The sequence below is a fragment of the Gymnoscopelus microlampas genome, assembly GCF_963454915.1.
Source record: "Gymnoscopelus microlampas genome assembly, chromosome: 20".
In the NCBI taxonomy this organism is placed as follows: Eukaryota; Metazoa; Chordata; class Actinopteri; order Myctophiformes; family Myctophidae; genus Gymnoscopelus; species Gymnoscopelus microlampas.
The window spans coordinates 12,633,092-12,654,594 of record NC_139957.1 but is presented as its reverse complement, the minus strand read 5'-3'; the positions used below and the strand labels follow the sequence as shown (position 1 = coordinate 12,654,594).

General features: G+C 41.0%; 1 protein-coding gene across 1 annotated transcript in view; it reads left to right on the top strand.

Annotated features, from left to right (window-relative positions):
- Window positions 1–2,114: 2,114 nt before the first annotated feature.
- The window catches only part of scfd1 (sec1 family domain containing 1), a 38,325-nt gene continuing 18,936 nt past the window's right edge, over window positions 2,115–21,503 (top strand). Inside the window, exons 1-14 of the mRNA XM_084043960.1 lie at window positions 2,115–2,180; window positions 5,495–5,565; window positions 5,865–5,953; window positions 7,144–7,234; window positions 7,432–7,554; window positions 7,822–7,909; window positions 8,104–8,193; window positions 9,723–9,778; window positions 10,047–10,132; window positions 10,643–10,742; window positions 19,914–20,053; window positions 20,181–20,271; window positions 20,717–20,790; window positions 20,968–21,049. Coding sequence (XP_083900086.1) covers window positions 2,150–2,180; window positions 5,495–5,565; window positions 5,865–5,953; window positions 7,144–7,234; window positions 7,432–7,554; window positions 7,822–7,909; window positions 8,104–8,193; window positions 9,723–9,778; window positions 10,047–10,132; window positions 10,643–10,742; window positions 19,914–20,053; window positions 20,181–20,271; window positions 20,717–20,790; window positions 20,968–21,049 — 1,212 coding nt within the window. The 5' untranslated portion in view covers window positions 2,115–2,149. The remainder of the gene's footprint in view (window positions 2,181–5,494; window positions 5,566–5,864; window positions 5,954–7,143; window positions 7,235–7,431; window positions 7,555–7,821; window positions 7,910–8,103; window positions 8,194–9,722; window positions 9,779–10,046; window positions 10,133–10,642; window positions 10,743–19,913; window positions 20,054–20,180; window positions 20,272–20,716; window positions 20,791–20,967; window positions 21,050–21,503) is intronic.

The following is a 21,503-nucleotide window of genomic DNA, read 5'->3' as shown; positions in this document are numbered from 1 at the left end:
CCATAGTCTTAGAACCACTGTCCTAAACCGTGCCTTATTTATTTATGATTTAAATTTTTTTTTTTAATGGTCAAAATAGACGATATTCACTCCTTTTGTGTGACACTCGTGCATGATCAAGCAAGGTTTCTGCCTGACAGCAACAATGGGTTAGTCAGATGAAGGGATGGTGAAAGCTTTACTGATGTTACTTTTCATGTGTTATGCCACAGTTCACTGGTCTACACACTTCTTGTGTCATTGACTCTTTGGCTCCTTAAACCGTTTCGCAAATATTTGTTATTGTTTCAAATTTCAATCACAGTGTTCAGAAATAATTCCTGATTGAATTATTGCAGTGACGTCCTGTTGCCCACTCATGTCTGTATGAAAGAGTAGCAGCTGAAACCCACTGCAGATTGCTTATGTTTTTAGAGGGAAGTTAAGAACATTTTGAACCGGGATCATTTCCAGATCAGAGAACTGGGAAAGATGATCCGGCCTTCAGATGAATGGTGCTAAATCCTCACATTTTTACTGAGAATACTGGCTTTTCTCTGTTTATATCTTTTAGTTTTTTTTCTGTTGGTCGATTACATTATTTCTTTGTATCTCTTTGGTTGTTATTCTCTGGCTGGGTGTCATAACCTTTGTGATCGTCTCAAGAGAAAAAACTGATCTTTGTGGCACGTTTATTTGTGTTCGCTGTGTCACCAGCCACTTCATTTCAACATGAGAGTAAAGAGTTCCCCCTACTGCACTTTGAGTTCATCATTTTTGGGATACTATTTACAAGTTGCAGCATTTTCATTTGTGCAGATTAAAGTATCTGTTTATCTAATATAACACATAGACAGCACAGGCAAACATGTTTGGTGCCAACTTTTCAAAAGTCCTCCGTGGTCCTTCATTGGAAGATGTCAACCGTAAAGTGGTCAAACTAAGTTGAGAAATGATTGTTCTTTTTCCTTTTTTTGTTATTCTGTATATTTATATCACTTCTTCTCATTACTTCTCTCCTTTAAAATCTAGTAGATGCATGTTTTGCTTGTGCAGTTGGAACATCGTTACTTTTTTTCTGATCAGAATTTCCTTCTTATAATTTAACTTTTCCTCTCTTTTCGACTTCATATTTTATGGTGAGATGTCTTATATGTGCCGTTTGAGATGCCTTTGTCTGTCGCAACAAAATCTACAGTATTTACTTTTTCCTTTTTTTACACTACAGTGAGTAGGCATGTACAAAATGACCTCAACCTAAACTGAATGATGGAACAGTAACATGGTTTCTGCCATTCAGAAATAAACGTTTCAACCTGAATTTGAGTGTAAAAGTCTTGTTATATATACAATACTTACTTTGCTGTTAGGTGTCTAAATACAGCATCTATCTATGTTTTGCCAAGCTGTCCTGGGGCAAATGAAGGAAAAACAATGTGACTAAGGATAAGCAAAGCAGATAGTACAGATTTTATGTGTTGCTTACATTTACGTCAATTTATAGCCTTACTCATTTGTTTACAGATTAAAGGAGTAGTTCACCCACAAAATTACTTATTTTCTATCAATTACACACCCCATAAAGCCTTGAATTCATGGAGATTTCTTTGTTTTTGTCACATTCCTAAACCAATAATTTGATGACCGGGTCATCGGTCAATAGGAGACTCTTTGAGACTCTGCCGGTCATCAAATAATTGGCTTAGGAATGTGACAAAAACAAATAAATCGTACAATGTTTCCTGTAGGAGACACAAAGGAGACTGCGTCTCCTACCGAAACCGCTGCTGGTCATCAAATTATTGGTTTAGGAATGCAACATAAACAAAAACATATCCATGAATTCAAGTCTCCGTGGGGTGACTAAACAATTGAAAAAAAGTCATTTTGAGGGTGAACTATCTCTTAAGTGCTACATTTTTTATCTCAGACATTTGCATGTCTGAGTTTGTGTGAGCCTGTGAGCCTGTGAATTAACTTTCCCTTAGTCGGTCTATGATAATCATTCTACACAGTAAACCACACAAGGTTCCCACTCAATAGAAACCCCAGCGTGCGTTACCAGTAGTGGCCACCGGGTGTCGCCGTGACCAGGACCCAACGTCATCCGACAGTACTAGTCCGATGCCACGTCATCTGATGCCTCGTCACCGCATAAACAACACAAAACATGGCGGCGTCCGTACGGGAGAAGCAGACAGGTTTGACAAAAACCCTATATTTCCTTCCATTCTCCTCTGTTCTTTGGCAGACCGACTTAATTTTCAGAGTGTAACATTGTGATAATTCACCTCCAAACCATGAAAGTGTGTCGACAGAGATGTAGAGAGTGGCATCATGCCTACAGCTTGCGTCTTCCTGTCGGTTAACTCCATTCAAAGTGTTTGTTATTATTAATGACTCCATGAATGGTGTTTTGTACAGCCACAAAAGCACTATAGCTGACTGTGAAACGCGTCTGAAATTAAACCTGTGGAATGGCATGTAGTAGTTGATGGCTGTCAAGCTATTCACAAGCTAGGATTAGCTAAACAGTGACTGCTGGGGAGACGCCAAATAGCTCTGCTGATGTGGTTAGTAGTTTACACAGTAGTATACACACACAGTAGTCTACACAGGAGTATACACTTTAGTATACATACTACTGTGTGTATACTGTGTGTATACAATAATATACACTGTAGTATACTGTGTGTACACATTAGTATACACAGTAGTACACACTGTAGTATACACACAGTACAGTAGTAGACACAGTAGTACACACAGTAGTATACTGTGTGTACACTGTAGTATACACACAGTAGTATACTCACTAGTCTACACAGTAGTATACTATACACAGTAGTATAGCTCCATAAAGAACCTCTCACTCCGCTATACAGCTCCGAGATGAGGTTCTATGTGGTTCTCATCCGGGATCGGTCGAACGTCCGCCAAGCTCCGCTGTTTACCCTTTTGTATACATCGTATCCCAAAACTAATGGTAGATTCCAAACCTCACGGATGTTTAAGGTTTGGACCGGAGCATAATATTTTAGGTCTGGAGCGAAACTACCCGTTTAAATCGCTTATTTAGTCCGCCGGTGGCCATGTTTCCCATTGTAGCCAAACCAGGAGCAGTACTGGCAGCGGACGTAGGGGGGTTTTCCGGGTTGAATGGGAAACATGGCCACAGGCTGACTAAATAAGCGATTTAAACGGGTAGTTTCGCTCCAGACCTAACATATTATGCTCCGGTCCAAACCTTAAACATCCGTGAGGTTTGGAATCTACCATTAGTTTTGGGATACGATGTATACAAAAGGGTAAACAGCGGAGCCTTGGCGGACGTTCGACCGATCCCGGATGAGAACCACATAGAGCCTCATCTCGGAGCTGTATAGCGGAGTGAGAGGTTCTTTATGGAGCTAACAGTAGTATACTGTGTGTATCAAGATGTACTTAAAGAACCAAAAGTAGAAAGTACTTATTATGCAGAATGTCCCGTTTCACAAGTTTTCAAAGGTATAAAATGTCTAAAAACATTTGAAAATAGCAGATCTACAAGCTCACATGTGCTATGCATTGTGAGCTTGTAGATCTGCTATTTTCAAATGGCCAAAATGTATATAGGGCTGAAGTGGGTAATGTATGTTTTGTAATACTAATCAAAATCTACAAAATAACTATTAACTAAAGTTTTCAAATAATTGTAGTGGAGTAAAAGTATAATATTTGCCTCTGAGATGTAGTGGAGTAGAGGTAAAAGTACTGAAAGTACAGTACTTGAGTAATATACCTACTTTACACCACTGAGTATACACAGTAAAATCCTGACTCTGAGAGTTAATGGATAAATAAACACTGAGGATGTTGTTGTGTACTAACAGCATGTGGGTTGACCTCCCTGGTGGTTGGAAGCAAACCTAGTTTATTTATTTTTTTAAAGGTACTAATCAGTGGCGTTCCCAGAAATTACATTTAGGGCAGGCGAGATTTTTTTCTCTACCTACCCCCCCCCCCCCCCCCCCCCCCCCTCCGAAAAAATCTCGGGGGAAACAAGTTCACAACGCAACACTGACTACAAAACTGAAAAACGTTAATAAAAACAATATGCAAGTATAATCAATCAATCAATTATTCAGGTCTCTTCATGTTGTAGTTTAATGGTTCAAGCTGCTCTCATACTCAGAGCCCCTTTTATGCCTGGTGAGTACAGGTGATGGCCCAGAGACCCCCACACCTGGCACTCCTGGCACCCCATGAAGATAAAGGCAAACATTTGCATCACTATAGTATAGGCGACGTCGCTCTGCTGTTTGGATACGGTAGTGATTAGCTGCCTGCCCGCGTGAATGGACGAGGTCCGACGGCCACTATTCTCTTTGGATTTTTTTCACTGCCTGTTTTTCAGTCTTTTACTTTATTTTCTAGGGGAGGCTAGATTTTAGTTGGGCAGGCGGCCGCCTGCCCTGCCTCTATGGTGGGTACGCCACTGGTACTAATTACTAGGGTTTAATTAGTGTTGGTACTAGGAGCATCACAGTAATTGAGGTAGCTAGCAGTGTTGCCAGATTTTGCAAGAGAAACAAGCGGTCAGGTGGTCTACGAAAACGAGCCCAAAAGAAGCGACTAGGCCACATAGGCACACACACAGGCTATTATCTTAAAAAAGAAAAGAAAAACTTTAAACATTTTTACAACACACATTGTGTATGGGGGTGGGTCCCTGGCACAACATACTAAAACAAAACAAATACATATTAATTTGGGGGTCCTTGACATGAAAATGTTTTAGAACCACTGGTTTAAACAACATTAGGAAGCAAGCCCAAATAAATAAGCAACTACACTTTAGAAACAAGCCCAAAGACCACCGCATCTACCAATATTGACAAGCAACTTTACAGAAAACAAGCCTAAAGTCGCTTTGACACTAGCTACGTCTCATTTGAATCAAGATTATTTTCCTTAATCCCAGTATATATACTGGGATATATTTCCCTTCTATGCTGTTCTTTTCTCTCAGTAGGTATTGTGGTTCTGATGCTCATAAATGCAGGTAAACATTTGTCCCCAGCTAAATTATTGATCTTCACCTATTCACATTATTACATGTACAAGCAAATAATACAACTAGAGAATACATACAAGAATGGCTATGTTGATTAGAGTTATCTCCATACAGACCTATTGACCATTTGGGTCCAAATGACAGACCATATCAGACCTATCTAACAATAACAATGTTCTTCGAGTGGGGTCCCAGAGATATCTATATACCGTGGCCTAAAGCATATCGAATCAGGGGTCTGACACATGGTTCAGAATCAATGGTTTAGATTAGAACACTGTTTCAAATAGACCACTTCTGTAAATGTAATATTGTAGCAGCTAGTTAATGTGTGTGTGTGTGTGTGTGTGTGTGTGTGTGTGTGTGTGTGTGTGTGTGTGTGTGTGTGTGTGTGTGTGTGTGTGTGTGTGTGTGTGTGTGTGTGTGTGTGTGTGTGTGTGTGTGTGTGTGTGTCTTCAGCTGCTCTACGGCGCATGTTGAACTTCAATTCTCCTCCTCTGAAGAACACAGCATCTGAACCAGTATGGAAGGTAAGGATCACACTGTTATTTTTGACTTCTTGGAGCTGTACCACCTCAGAGCTGTACCAGTGTTGTTGAAATGTATTTTTTGTGGATTATAAATTGCTCATGTCATGTGATTTAATTCTTCAGAAAGTTTGGCTTTTACATGAGTGAAACTGAAATTCATCATGGCTCATACATTGCCAACAGTATTGGAAAATGGAAAAAACAGTCTATTACTTTATTACATAGATAGATGTTATCATTACTGCTGTCAGAACAATTTTATTTCCTGCTGTGTGACCTCTGACCACTCTTAAATTCAGGTATTGATCTACGACCGGTTTGGACAGGATATCATCTCCCCTCTACTGTCTGTTAAAGAGCTCAGAGATATGGGCATCACACTGCACCTGTAAGAACGCACACACAAACACAGTCATACACACAAGAGTTTCCGCTAGATAACTCTTTAGATGGCCAACCTTGCCCATATGATTCAAATGTAGCAGCCAAATGTAAAATGTGACGGCTATATTCAATTCATCTTTATTTCAGACTCGAGGTCCATATCAAATAAAACAACATTCATATGTAATACACGTCACGTTATTTATACTCCATTTCGCAAGGGTGCCGCTTGCCAAAAAAGAACAGATGTAGGCCTACAATCTAACAGCAGCCCATCTGTCTTAGTGCACAGTGACTAATTAAGCAATGCTGTTTGATGACGTTCTGACCAGGCTGCATGGCTAATTTGCATACGGTTTATTTACATTTGGAGTGATCCCCTGGTAACTCTGTGTTTAATGGCACAACGCTATGAACTGTGATCTGTTATTTTTGGCTAACCACACCGTCATACTATGGAGAATTAAAATGGCTTCAGGAACACTTTTTGGGCTTTACATCTTGTTCAACTTTTACATACATAATTAGCTTGTTGTGTTTACTGTTTCATGATGCCAAGGAAGCCACTTGCCTGCAATTTCTTCCAGGGTTTGCTCCAGCGCTCTCTCCATGTCATAGATGGAGTCACTCAGTCAATCCAACAAACCGATGATGAATGGTGTGATTTTAGGACATGTTGTATACAACTTTGAATTGTGATACGAGTGCATCTGAAGATGACTTCTTTTCTTAATCGTGGTGCTCCCCGTCCCATGTTGGTGGCTGTCACACCCTTGGAAAATCCATGTGTCCTTTGTGTGACCATTGTGATTGTGTGTAGCAGGAGGGCAGTAGTAGTATGCTACTCTGCATTCAGGAAGCCACATACTAACACACATTCACTGACAATTTGCCAGTCAATGTATGCTAATTGAAAACATGAAATATGACTTTAATTAATGGTCAGTTGAAATTTGACTCCTGCCAATGACTGGTAAATGGTAGCTAATGGAAACACGCACACACACACACACACACACACACACACACACACACACACACACACACACACACACACACACACACACACACACACACACACACACACACACACACACACGTTGTGGAGTGGAAGCCTTGTACTTCCAAAAAGTTTACTTTTCTGGAACTTGGTCTCTCTAAAGTGTGTACGTGCTTGTGTGTGTGTGTGTGTAGTCTACTCCATTCAGATAGAGAGCCTATCCCAGATGTTCCAGCCGTCTACTTCATCATGCCAACAGAGGAGAATATTGACAGGATTTGTCAGGTAACAACACACACACACACACACACACACACACACACACACACACACACACACACACACACACACACACACACACACATAGAGAAACCAATGAACCATGATCCTTGATATACATAAATAAACTATACCTTATACAGGCAATCAGATACACATATGCACACACAGATATGTCTGTCTCCGTACCTGTCTGTCTGTAGGACCTGCGGAACCAGCTGTATGAGTCCTACTATCTGAACTTCATCTCAGCCATCAGCCGCAGTAAACTAGAGGACATTGCTAGTGCTGCGCTAGCTGCAAATGCGGTTAACCAAGTTACCAAGGTTAGTAGTATTACTTTGTAAACTAGTGGACATCACCAGTGCAGCACTAGCTCTGTTAATAGACGCAATTAGTGCTTTTTATATAGCCACTGGTTTTCCTAGAAAGCTCTCAGTAAAAGAAAAGCCTGTCAAGTAGCTGATGTGGATACAGAGTATAAAGCTTGATCTGTCAGTGTGAAATGTGTAACTGTGTGACTTTAAGATTGTCATTTGAAATATTTCCTCAAGAGGGGAGATGATCAAACAATTAATGTGTGTGTGTGCCAGGTGTATGACCAGTATCTGAACTTCATCACTCTGGAAGACGACATGTTTATTCTCGCTCATCAGAACAAAGAGCTCATATCATACCATGGTGAGAGAGAGAGACACGCACACACACACACACACACACACACACACACACACACACACACACACACACACACACACACACACACACACACACACACACACACACACATGCACACATATACACACAAACCCACATACATAGAAGAACAATATATGTATATTTAGCTTACCATAGCTCTGTGTGTGTGTGTGTAGCCATCAACAGGACAGACCTGGTGGACACAGACATGGAGGCCATCATGGACACCATCGTAGACAGTCTGTTCTGCTTTTTCGTCACTCTGGGTGAGCACCGTCCTCTTCATCTCTCTCTTCCTCCCTACCTCCCTCTGCCTCCCTCTCTCCTATTTGCTGGTTCTTCTGTTGATGTTGGTGTTCATGTTAATGTCCACTAGGTGGCAGCAGATACCTTCACTCCTCCATAATCACACATCATTTTAGCCACCTTATAAACCCTTAGTTAGTTGACCGGGGTCCTCCAGGGGCCTATTCAAGGCCCCCTTCTTTTTTCCCTGTACACAGAATATCTTGGCCGAAAATAGGCCGATTGTTGGGCCCAGAATAGGGATGCTAGGGTTAATTTAGAAGGTTCATTTATTACTTCAGGCCCCAGTGGGTTGTCACATGGGCACATGAGTGGTGCACGGGTCCAATTTTGACAACCCGCACCCGCCCCGCCCGTCAATAATCAGATCTGTAGACCCGACCCGTCACCCGTGATTATATCAAAATACAGACCAGACCCGCGCTGCCCGTCAAATAATGGAACCGTTGTCCACCCCGTTACTTGTGATTACATGCAGTAAATAGCCTACAGACACTGTCACTCCATTTAAAAGTGTGTTAAAATGCTTTTAATACAAGCTAGCAGCCTTCAACAATAGCGGTACATTTAGTGGTCAGGTTAGTTCATAAATCTGCACGTCAAGTGAAGAACGGAGGAGCGAGCTTTCCATATATAGCCAATCGCGAGAACATGCATACACGCAGTACGCAAGTGTCGTTTACATTGTCAGATTCTTTTAATTCAAAGCTTGAACAGGATGTTCAATGTGTTTTTGTGAGTTAAGACAACTGACCGGCGTGCTCTATGCCAGTGTGTTAAGTTACACAAGTGACATTGTTTGGGTGGAAACAGTGCTGATTTTCAGAATAAAATGTTATCCACCCGCGTTTAGTTCAGTACCGCCCGTCCCCGTCCCGTCCCCGTGAACTAAAAGTATATTTTTCACCGTTAAACGCGTTTCACCCATTCAGAAGTTTGAGTGACAGAAACATTACATAAATCACAGCAACATGGTGGAAACCTTGTACGTCCAAAACCGTTCCTTTTTTATTATTATTTAAACAATTGTTTTAAAATAGTGAAAATAGCCCGTATTGAGCTTGTAGATCTGCTATTTTCACTACTTTTGTGTGACACTCTTGTATGATGAAGTAGGGCATTCATTTATGAAAAACTAAAAAACATAAAAAGTTGAAATATAGAAATACAAGCTTTCTGCCCGAAAGCGACGACATAGAAAGTCTATAATATTGTGCTGTGATATTGATTGACAGCCTACGTGAAACGATCTCTCCTGATGCAGTAAGACCCTCCCCTCTCGCGTTTCCTACAGTTTAAAGCAAATGATGTGTTTGTGTTTGTTCTCTACTATTAGAACCTGATACAGTTTTATAGTTTACACGTTAACATAAGATGAGATTATGGTACTATATTTGAGCCAGATAATCAAACGGCAATATATAGAAAACACAAATGAACCATAAAGATCTGAAATATTAAAACGTGTGTTTGATGTTGTGTTGTGTAGGTGCAGTTCCAATTATCCGCTGTCCCAGGGGGAACGCAGCAGAGATGGTGGCTGTGGTGAGTTAACCTGCTTTGCATATGAAAAGCAAGGTTGAGACCGGAACGCATCTGTGTCATTTTAAATTTCTTTAGCTATTCAAAAATAGCAGATCTACAAGCTCGACATTTGTGCAAATCTTTGAATATATATATTTTTAAAACCAACATTTGTAAATCAAATCTTTGCTTCTGGGCGGTCCCTGGAACAAAACATTTTGAGACAAAAATTCAATTTATATCAGTTTATAACATTAGTGTCAGTAAAACCTAATATTTGTGTTTGTAGAAGCTGGATAAGAAGCTGCGTGAGAACCTTCGTGATGCCAGGAACAGTCTGTTTACTGGAGACAACATCGCTGCCGGACAATTCAGGTGAGGAAGAGCAGGATTTACCTTTCTAGTGGCTTTAAAAACAGCAAGATGAAGTTATTCCTCTTTTAGAGAAAATAAGATAATATAAGCACTATAATGAGAGCTTTTCTTTTATGTTTTTTTGTGAACAAGCCAGAGCACAACACAAGTACAGGTGCAAGAAACTGTTAGAAATTCTCTTCCATAACCACTTAAACCCTATTCAATACTTTATCGTACAACTGTGTTGCGCAAAAGTAGCAGATCTACAAGCTCACAATGTGCCCCAATTACGTCTATAAGTACAATATTATTGTACGGTAAATCCCTTCTTATTAACAGCTAAGGGAGATTTAGGTAATTCATTTAGAGGGACAAATTGGCTTACTCCAATTAACCTTGTAGCCTAAGAACTGGCTATAGTTAGATAATAATGATCCCATTAGGAATTTAATTTAATGGTATCATTGGAATGACAGGTTTTCTTTACTTTTTCTCTTTCATTGCTCCCACCCTGCATCCCTCCACTAGTTTCCAGAGACCTCTGTTTGTCCTGGCTGACAGGAACATTGACTTGGCCACGCCCCTACATCACACCTGGACCTATCAGGCACTGATCCATGACGTACTGGTGAGAATCTCCTGTCTGGCTCTCTGTCTGTCTGTCTGACTGTCTGTGTATTTAACTCCAGTCCAATGATTTTGCTAATAGGCTTCAATGGCCAGCGGGTCAAAGATGGGAAAGCAAAGTGAGGAGGAAGTTGACTTAAACAGAGCTTAAGTGGGTGCCAACCAATTTCGACAATCCCATCAAATGTAGTTGTCAAATAATAACATACTGATATGGTGAATAACTACGTGCTGTGACCTTCTGCTTACCAGTCAGCTTCACCACCCATTCAGCTAAGGCCGCCCAAAATAGTGGAGTTCATTACTGTTTAACCACTTAAACCCTTACTTAGTTGACCGGGGTCTATACAAGCCCCCCTCCTTTTTTCCCTCTACACTAAATATCTTTGGCCGAAAATAGCCAATCGACAAGCTCACAATGCGTCGCGCGTTGTGAGCTAGGCGTTGCATTTACAATTTTGTCCAGACTGTATCAGGTAGCATATATGATTTTAGTATAGCCTGCACCACATGCCAGAAAGGCAAACTCTGTGCCCCTGGTTGTTGACGGGACAGTGAGACTCTCAACCATCTGGTTTTATTCACACAGGAATCAAACAGCTAATGATGGAAAAATGTTTACAGAAAACCTTTTTAAAAGTCCTGGACCACAACAATGGGCCTGTGTGAAGCCATCTGGGGGCACATAGACTCTTCGATTTTTGTAAATTAAACTTGACTTGACCTCTGTTTTTGTTCCAAACATAACACACAATCATACGAGAAAGACTATGTTTAGCCTACTGCTTACTGTCGCACAAGAAAGCCTGCAGTTTATTCTCTACACTGTGTAATGATATTCACACTTGGCAAAGGGTGGACAAAGAATGGGTGTGTCATTTCAGTATAATTAATTCTACCTCGGGTCTAATATAGCATTTTAACCCATGTCAGTAGTGTGAAGACAGCTCATGATATACTGATGATCAAATAAGAATTCAAAGTAAAAATGTCCAATCACACTCAGTCTTGCTGGTTTAAATGTGACCCCTAACGAAACATATCAGCGGAGCAGTGCAGCATGAATTAACATAGGAATGGCCCTGGCAGCAGCATATCAATAGACCAGGTTTATTACCTGTTTATACTAGGCTAGTCTCTCAAGCCAGGCTATCTCTTCCACAGTCTTCGAATGTTGAGAAGTTGAGAAGAGGAAGGAGTCATCTACTTTTTTAAGACAGGAACGATGTTCGACCAATCACGACGCGGTGCTCACCGACAAATATATTTTTGAATTTCCATTTCTGCTAAGCAGCTTGGTAGCCCGCCTTCAACTAATTCCTGTAGGACTTACTTAGGCAGGGCATTGCGCTATTTCTGTACTCATTTTCTGAGCTCCTGAATTACAGACTTTTAGGTGGAAGCATTTGGAAATTGTTGAAATTTTAGATCTCAGTTAATAAGATAAGACAACAGTATTGAGAATGAGTTCAGGAAGAGACTATGACATAAAAGACATACGAAAATGGAATTTTCATCTGTAACAACTGTGCAGCGATGGTGAAGAAAGGGAACTTGGAACGACACTGTCTGAAATTGTAGCTATTTTTGAAAATGATGAAAATGTCTTTGGACATTTTTTTATTGTTTGAAAATGTCTGCTTGTAATGACATGCCCAAAATAGGGTCGCCAGGGTGAAAGTGGTTAAGGAACTGAAATCTAGACTAGCAACACAGCAGTCTGTTTTCACAAAGTCAGTGCAACCACTGCCACTGGTCATGTGTGCCACGTTTTCACCAAACACCAGAAATCATTTTAGGATGGTGGAGGTATTCAAGGAGCCGTTTGTTCCTTTCAGCTGGCGAGGATTTGTTTTGGCCACGGTAAGAACAGGACTGACAACATCAACAGCCTTCAGTTGTCCAGTAGAACAGTGATGGAGATGTGAGGGGATTTCAGAGTACTTAGACACGCAGCTAAAAAAGGACATAAAATCCTGTGTGCGTTGCTCCCTCCAGCTGGACGAGGCAACAGACATTACTGATGCTGCCCAACTGTGCATCCTCCTGATAATAATTTCATGCTATCTTTCTACGGAACATCTTTTGTTGTGGTTTAATTTCATTGTGATGCCTTCTTGGATTTTATTTTTGGGCAGAATAGCAGTTCAATATGTTTATTCTGCGGTGTCATATTGTCAAATACATCTTATTCATTCTGTCGTAATATTGAATATTAAAACCATGTAGCCAACATTTGATTTGTATATGAAAAGGGGTAATTTGCTATAGTCAGTAAAGTAAGTAAAGTAATCTTTGCCGAGCCATGAGGCCCATATAAATAGGGCAGGAGCCTATCTACCGTTTCTGTTGCATGAGGTGGCTTGATGTACAAGTACATCCCCCAGCCGTGATGTACAAGTACTCCCCCTGCACATGACGCTAGTATGTCGCAGGGACTTACCCCAATCTAACCCTTGATGCTGAGTGCCAAGCAGGGAGGCATTGGGTCTAATTTTTCTAGTCTTTGGTATGACCCGGCGGGGAATCGAACCCCATCCTCTCAATCTCAGGGCAGACACTGCACTCTAACCACATACATTCTCATTGAGCATTTCCAGACAGGCAAATCTGTATTGCTGAATTCTGCTTTTCACTGATATGCACCTCGCTAGCCTTGGAAAAGGGCTCAGTGATCTTGTGCTCAAAAAGCTTGCCCACTCCTAAGCTACAGCAGATGAACAGAGGTCTCAGTTTGTTGATGTCATTGATGTTGTGACACAAGTGGTCTCATTGTTGACACGGGTGGTCTGATGTCTCTCCAGGGAACATAGATCTGTCATACTGGACACAACACTCCAGAGAATACAGATCTGCTTCAGAGAGAGAGGGAGAGTTTACTGGCGTCAGTGTGAGAAAAAATGTGGAAAATGTGGATATTTTGCTGCTCCATGCATTTCAGGAGGCTGGTTAGGGCTTGCATTAAGGGGTAACGCTGATATTTAGACTCACATTAAGGTTAAAGTAAATGTGCAGGTTAAAGGGATATTTCACTTTAAAGAAAATGTTGGGGCATTTTATCATCGGCTCAGGCTTTTGTGAACACCCAAGACAGTTTTTAAGTTGCTCGATTCAGTATTTAGATATTTGATATTCATTTTATCAGACACGCCCCCTTCCTATACAAACCCATTGCAACTTCAAACTCTTTTCTTTCTTTTAACCATGATAGATTCATCAAGAAAACCCGTCCTTGGTTCTGGTGACTCATACTGCCCTCCTAATACGTGAGGGGGCCATGCTTTTTTGATTACTTTTTTCATTTATTTTATTTTATCTTTTATTGTATTACATTTTTACCAGAACCAAGAACGGGTGTTCTTGATTCATCTATCATCGTTAAAATGGAGTTTGAAGTTACAATGGGTTAGTATAGGAAGGGGGCGTGTCTGATAAAATAAATATCAAATATCTAAATACTGAATCAAGCAACTTAAAAACTGTCTGGGGTGTTCGCGAAAGCCTGAGTAGACGATGACATTTTTTAAAGTGAAATATCCCTTTAACCATACAGTGGTAATGGGTAGAGGTTAGGGTGGTGTGCCATGAGTCCAGGTGTGCCTTGGGATTTCGTAGCAACCACACATTATTGTTGCAGTATACAGTATATTTATTTCTTTATTTCTTACACACTTATCCTAAAAATATATACATTTTAAACATTTTATTTGACAAGAGTAAATAAAAACATTTACAGAGTAATAAGAGTTATAACACTTGCCCTGTGGTGTGCCTTGGCTTGGGCACAAAAGGTTTGAAAACCACAGAGTTAGGGTGGTTTTGCACTCTTGCGCAAGTACTGTACAAGAGTGTGCGTGTGTGCGTGTGAAAGAGAGAGACAGTGAAAGATTATGTGTCTCAGGAGATGTAGGTGATCATTGCTTGTGGGTCAGAATGTACCCTTCAAGGGTGGACATTTTGACACATGCAGTCATGCACACCTGTTTGCTATCATAATGTATATAGCAGAATAAGCAGCCCGTTGACTGTGTGTGTGTGAATACAGTTCCTGTACATTCCTGCGGGGCTTACCTGTCTAGGAATGATCAAGTTAAATTCCCCTGAGAAACACACACTAGATAAACCACTCCCCGTGTGTGTGTGTGTGTGTGTGTGTGTGTGTGTGTGTGTGTGTGTGTGTGTGTGTGTGTGTGTGTGTGTGTGTGTGTGTGTGTGTGTGTGTGTGTGTGTGTGTGTGTGTGTGTGTGTGTGTGTGTGTCCTAAATTAGTTACATATTTAACAGTGAAAGTATATCTTCTACTTGACTCTAGTTGCAACAGAAATAGATAGTAAAATGTTTAAGGTTTAGGTATTGGTGGTAAAATCATGTTGATATGAAATCTAAAACCTAGACCTGACCTCTGACCTCTAAAACTACAGTTGAAGTAGTAGTCAACCCAATCAAATCCACATATTTTATTCTAACCCATGAAGACCTGAGGCCGATTCTACAAATGCCTTCTAAACCAGTAACAAATAGCAAAAAATATACATTCAGTATTTTAAATAATCTTAGTTAATAGGCCTATATGATACAAAATAAATAGGTCACTTTTAGTGGCTGTTAAAACCATGAACACTAATGAATAACAATTCAATAAGATATCTAAGAAAATAATCCTTCAATGCATCATCTTTCTATTAGACAGATGTGGAGGAGGACAAATGTGGAGGAGGAAGAATAGAAACGAGCGGGGAGTTTTCAAAGTTGTCGAGTGATAAAGAATGGCTGCTTTGGTCAAGGGAACCCTTGTTCTCCACATAGTTCTAAAAAGACATTTACCTTCCTACTGAGAAACTCACCCTGCTCAGAATCTGGTACTACACAGCAAAATCCTCAGTGTTCATTTATTCCTTTGTATCTCTGAGAATGTACAAATCTAAAAAAAAATGGACCCCTAACTCAGGATTTTACTGTGTTTTTTGATTCGAAACTGAACATTCAAAACGATTCCTTTCACTAACACAGTCTAGGCCAAGAGCAAATTAATTTCACGCTGGCAGATTTGTCAGATTCCCTGGCTAGTGTAGGCCCACTCACTTGTGAAAAGTTGTGTTTTGCCATAAAACTATTTATTACCATATAAACACTGAATAATTTAAGGCTTAAATAATGTGTTTACACTTTAAGCCATGCTCTTACTCATTCAGTGCAGTGAAATAAAAAAATAATTGCAAACTGTGCCAGCCAAAAATACATAGTAAAAAAAGTGCTCAGGAGCCGAGATACAGCCTTTTTCAGTAATAAGTTAAACAAAAAGTGAATGGAGCAGCAAATCTTCAAATGATGATATCTTGGGTTGTGAAGGTTTTTTTCGAAAAGCGATGCGACGCGTTGTGAGCTTGTAGATCTGCTATTTTCAAACATTTTGCCAGCGAAAAATACATAGTAAAAAAAAAGGGCTCAGGAGCCGAGATACAGCCTTTTTCAGTAATAAGTTAAACAAGAAGTGAATGGAGCAGCAAGTCTTCCAATGATGATATCTTGGGTTCTGAATGTTTTTTGTTAACTTTTTTTTTTCTCAAAAACACGTCAAACACGTCATTGGCACGTTGCGCCATTGCAGTAAAACATGTGAAACACGTCAATGGCACTCAATGAGTTAATTCTGGACCCCCCCCCCTCTCTGTCTGTCTGTCTGTCTGTCTGTCTGTCTCTCCCCCTCACCGTCTGTCTCTGTCTCTCTGTCTGTCTGTCTGTCTCTCTCTGTCGCTGGTTTGCTTCCAGTTGACATCCTTATCAGTGATTCTGAAAGCAGCTTGTAAAGAGACATGGAACATTCAGTAGTAGTTCTATCATAATGTTATGACCTCTAATGATGACATTTGACATATAACCCTTCAATTACAGATATTAATGATGCATTAGTGTCCGGTAAATCACCAAGTTATATAAAAGAGATTAATAACCTGTTATTATATAACTGGTACACAGATAGGTACTCTTACCAGTAAATGTATTGAAATAAACAGTTATATGAGTGTTGGATAACAGTGACGTTCTAAAGTTATTTTAGAACAATAACCTGTTATTACATCTGTTTTACTGATATATTAGCTTGTCATTTCTCTGTTTTCACTGGCCTGCAATTTACAGTGTTACTTTTAACCACTTTTGACTTGGTATTTTGGGCATGTCATTATAGGCATAAAATAGGCTTGCTTTAAGGTCCTTACACAAAGGGGGCATTTGTATGTTTGATCAATTCACCCGGAAATATCTAAAGTTTTCGAAGTGGTGTTGTGTCATGAGTACATTGACACAGAATGTGAATGTTTATTTTATTTTAATTCCTTTTGAGTTTTTCCATTTTAAAATACAGGACATACATAGACACAGAAAACAATACAAGATACGCAATACAACAAAACAAACCCTAACATGTGCCCACCCAGTCTCATACCAGCCCTGAGGGGAGAATAGATTGTATAGTGAATGTTACGCAGCGATAAAGCGATGACAATATGAATAGTTTGATGCGAAATGTCCGCCGACACATTTTTGTTATCGTTTATGCGTCACGCTCACGACGTGTAAAGACCGTTCAGTCAGTGAGTCACAGCTGAGGTTGTTGTGTTGCGTTGGTCTGGATCCTCATGCAGGGCTCCTGCCAGGTAACACGGCTGACGCCAAGCTCTCTCCTCTTTCCTATAAATATGTCAGAATCTGAACTGGGCCCGTCTGCCACCACCCAGCAGAACACCGACTGGTTCCAGTCAACGTGGTGGTTGGTCGCTCTTGACAACAGAGATATTATGATCTGATGTTTGGTGAAGAGAAGCCATTTCCTGTCATAAGTTGTTAGTGTTAGTGACGATGTAAGGAGTCAAACAGAGACTGTACTGGGAGCGCACATAGACAGACAGACAGACAGACAGACAGACAGACAGTCATGCAGAGAGACAGGCAGGTAGGCAGTACTGACAGGCATAAATGCAGCGCAAGTCCCTGCTGGACAGACAGACAGACAGACAGACAGGCAGTAGACACCTAAATAAACATATTATTGAGACAGACAGTGACACGGATAGATAGAAACACTAAAAGTCAGTGGACTTCCTTTCCAATTAGCATCTCTAATTGCAAGGCGAGGGTAAGGACTAGCCGAAATCAACTCGGGACTCCTGGATCCGATCGCCACCATCCACTCCATCCTATCCAAACATGAGCTCTGCAGTGTTGCTGGCGCCTCGTGCGCCCCTTCCCTTTCCCTCTAATTAATTTCTAATTAACTTATTCAATCCGGGAACGCATCTACAAATGTCTACTAAATCCTAACTGGTTTCTAAAAAAATGTATGTTGCTATATCAGTGGTGCTCAAACTTTTTCATGTCAAGGACCACCCAAAATGATTTGTATTTGACCGCGGACCCCATCTCAAAATATTTTGCTCCAGGGACCGTGCTATGAGCTTGAATATCTGCTATTTTTGAATAGCCCAAAAAAATCTTAAAATGACACAGATGCGTTCCCGGTCTTAATGGATTAAAACAGAACAGCACGTCTCCAGGTCGGAGCTGGCAGCCCTGCAGGACCTGACCTCTACACGCAGGGGAGAAGGCTGAAGGCCCAGAGCATCATCAGGGACCTCGGTCACCCCAGCAGTGGACTTTTCAGTCTTCTGCTGTCTGGCAAAATGGTACAAAATGTTTTGAGATGGCGGTCTGCGGCCAAATACATATAATTGTTGTTGTTTGGTTGCTATATCAGTGGTGCTCCAACTTTTTACATGTCAAATTGTATATATTTGGCCCCCATCTCAAAATATTTTGTTCCAGAGACCCCCCCCCCCTCCCAGAAGCAAAGATTTGAGTTACAAATGTTCGCTTAAAAAAATATATTTATTTGAAGATTTGCACAAATGTTCGAGCTTTTTCAAAAATAAGCTAGTAGTGCGGGACTCTGTGCCGTGCTATGAGCTTGTAGATCAGCTATTTTTGAATAGCCAAAGAAATCTTAAAATGACACAGATGCGTTCCCTGAATGGGTTAATTAGAAATGACTGCCCTTTGTTCCAGTGGATAAGATCTTAACACTAGTTTACCGCTACAATGGTATTCTGGGCAATTGTATGCTCCCAGTGTTGTGGCAACGGTTTGCGAAAGGCGATTTCCTGTTCCAGAGCGACAATCCCCCTGTGCCCACCACTCTTCCAGAGCGGAGGAAGAACTCGACAGGCCTGCACAGGGCCTGGCGGACCATAACCCCATCAAACAACCCTGGGAGTTATTCGGAACACCAAACGCGAACCAGGCCTAATCAACATGAAGTGTCCGACCTCACTAACTGGAAGCAAAGTGCAGCAGCAATGTTCCAGTTTAATATAAAACATGTTTGGTGTGCTACTGTATAATCCTTAACAGTTTAATATAAAGCTTTTTTATTTGTAGTAGAACCCTCAACAGCCAATTACAGAACATTTTTATGTGTACTAGAAACAGTTATAAAACCCTTTTTATATGTTCTAGGTTTAATAGAATCCTGAACTGTTCACCTAAAACGTTTTATGTGACACATAGAACCGTTTTAGGTGTACTAGAATCCTAAACAGTTCCTTACATAACCTTTTTATGTGTACTAAATTCCTGTAACTATTCCATAAAACTAGAGTACTAGACCCTTTTTTAATGAAAAGAGAGATGAACTGTGGTTTTGTACAGTAATGGAACTTCATAAAGCCTCTTTGTTTTACCTGCTGGGTTTCGTAGAATCGGATCAGAGTCAAATAAAAGTTTTATTAGATCCCGTCAAAACTCCAGCATGCCAGCAATCAAGATTTTGACACAAGACCTGTTTTATTTTCTGTCATCTGCCATCTGTCTGGCTTTGGTTAGAGCAGGTCTGGAGAGCCCACACGGTATAAGTCAACCAATGAGGTCATGCTGTCTCCAGAGCACTGGTGTTCTTGTTTAATGCATTGAACAGATCAGCCCTGGTTCTAATAATAATACTAATAATATTAATGTAGTCTGTAGTTCCAGTAGCCGGTAAGACAGTGACAAATCACTCTGGTTTGTAAGAGCATGTCTTTATAGTGAGCTATTGCACTACTGCAGTATCCTAGCCGGTTTTCTTGCTGACCACACGATTTGATTGTTTTGCTGTGTGTGTGTGTGTGTGCTCGTTCCAGGACTTCCACCTGAACAGGGTGACCATGGAGGAGGGGGCGGGGTCCGAGGCATCGCCTTCAGGAGCCAGACCCAAGAAGAAGAACAGGAAGACCTTAGACCTCACAGCAGCCGATAAGTTCTGGCAGAACCACAAAGGAAGGTGTGTGGTTTCTCTATGAAGAGATTAGGCCTGTCACAATTAATACGTAGGCGCCTGATCACAATTATTTTTGCATAATCGCCATAATCGTTTTCATGTTGAAAATGTGTGTGTGTGTGTGTGTCAGTCCATTTCCAGAGGTAGCGGAGTCTGTCCAGGTGGAGTTGGACTCATACAGAGCACAGGAGGATGACGTCAAAAGACTTAAGAGCATCATGGTGAGACAGACACACACACACACACACACACACACACACACACACACACACACACACACACACACACACAAATAGACATTGACTTTCATCATCCTCAGGGTCAAAAAGAGTCGAAACGTCAGTTACCCCTGCAAAGCAATAAAACACGTGCAGACCAGTCGAGTGCTCCAGTACAGTATATCTTATTTGGGTAGTCTCTCCTGAAGTGCCCAGGTATTATTATTTTCTCTGATGCAAGTTGTCCCTGTTGAGCACCGACAAGCCCTTCTACCTTCTGCTGGCTGAAGCGTGCAGGACTTCTCTTTACCTATATGATTAATTCAGTGTCTCACTGACATACTCATTAACTATCTGATTCTCCCTCTGATTGTCTGTCTGTCTGTCTGTCTGTCTGTCTGTCTGTCTGTCTGTCTGTCTGTCTGTCTGTCTGTCTGTCCCTGTCCAGGGTTTGGAGGGTGAGGATGAGGGAGCCATCAGCATGCTGTCTGACAACACAGCTAAACTCACCTCTGCAATGAGGTACACGCACGCACACACACACACACACACACACACACACACACACACACACACACACACACACACACACACACACACACACACACACACACACAGCTGGTCTGTGACATCAGCAATACACCGAAATGGATCCATCACACATTAGACTAGAGATCAACTCTCTCCTCTCCTCCTCAGTTCTCTCCCTGAACTCCTAGAGAAGAAGAGGCTGATTGACCTGCATACTAACGTAGCTACAGCAGTTCTGGACCACATCAAGGTAAGGGCATCACATACATAAGTGATCAGCAATGTGTGTACTGGTCATTAACCACTTAACCCATTCAATCCGGCAATGCATCTGTGTCACTTTAGATGTCTTTGGCCATTCAAAAATAGCAAATATACAAGCTCATAGCGCGGCACCGGTTTGAGTTACAAATGTTCACTTAAAAATAATTATATTCAAAGATTTGCACACATTTTCACGATTTATTTTTCAAAAATAGCAGATCTACAAGCTCATAGCGCTGTATATCTGCTATTTTTGAATAGCCAAAGAAATCTAAAGAGACACAGATGCGTTCTCGGACTGAATGGGTTAAACCCCAGCATCCGTGTTGTGGGGAAAGCTTTCGCTGAAAATAGCGGATCGACAGCGCGACGCGTCGTGAGCTTGTCGATCGGCTATTTTCAGCGAAAGCTGTCCTTACAGTAACAGGAAACAGAAAATA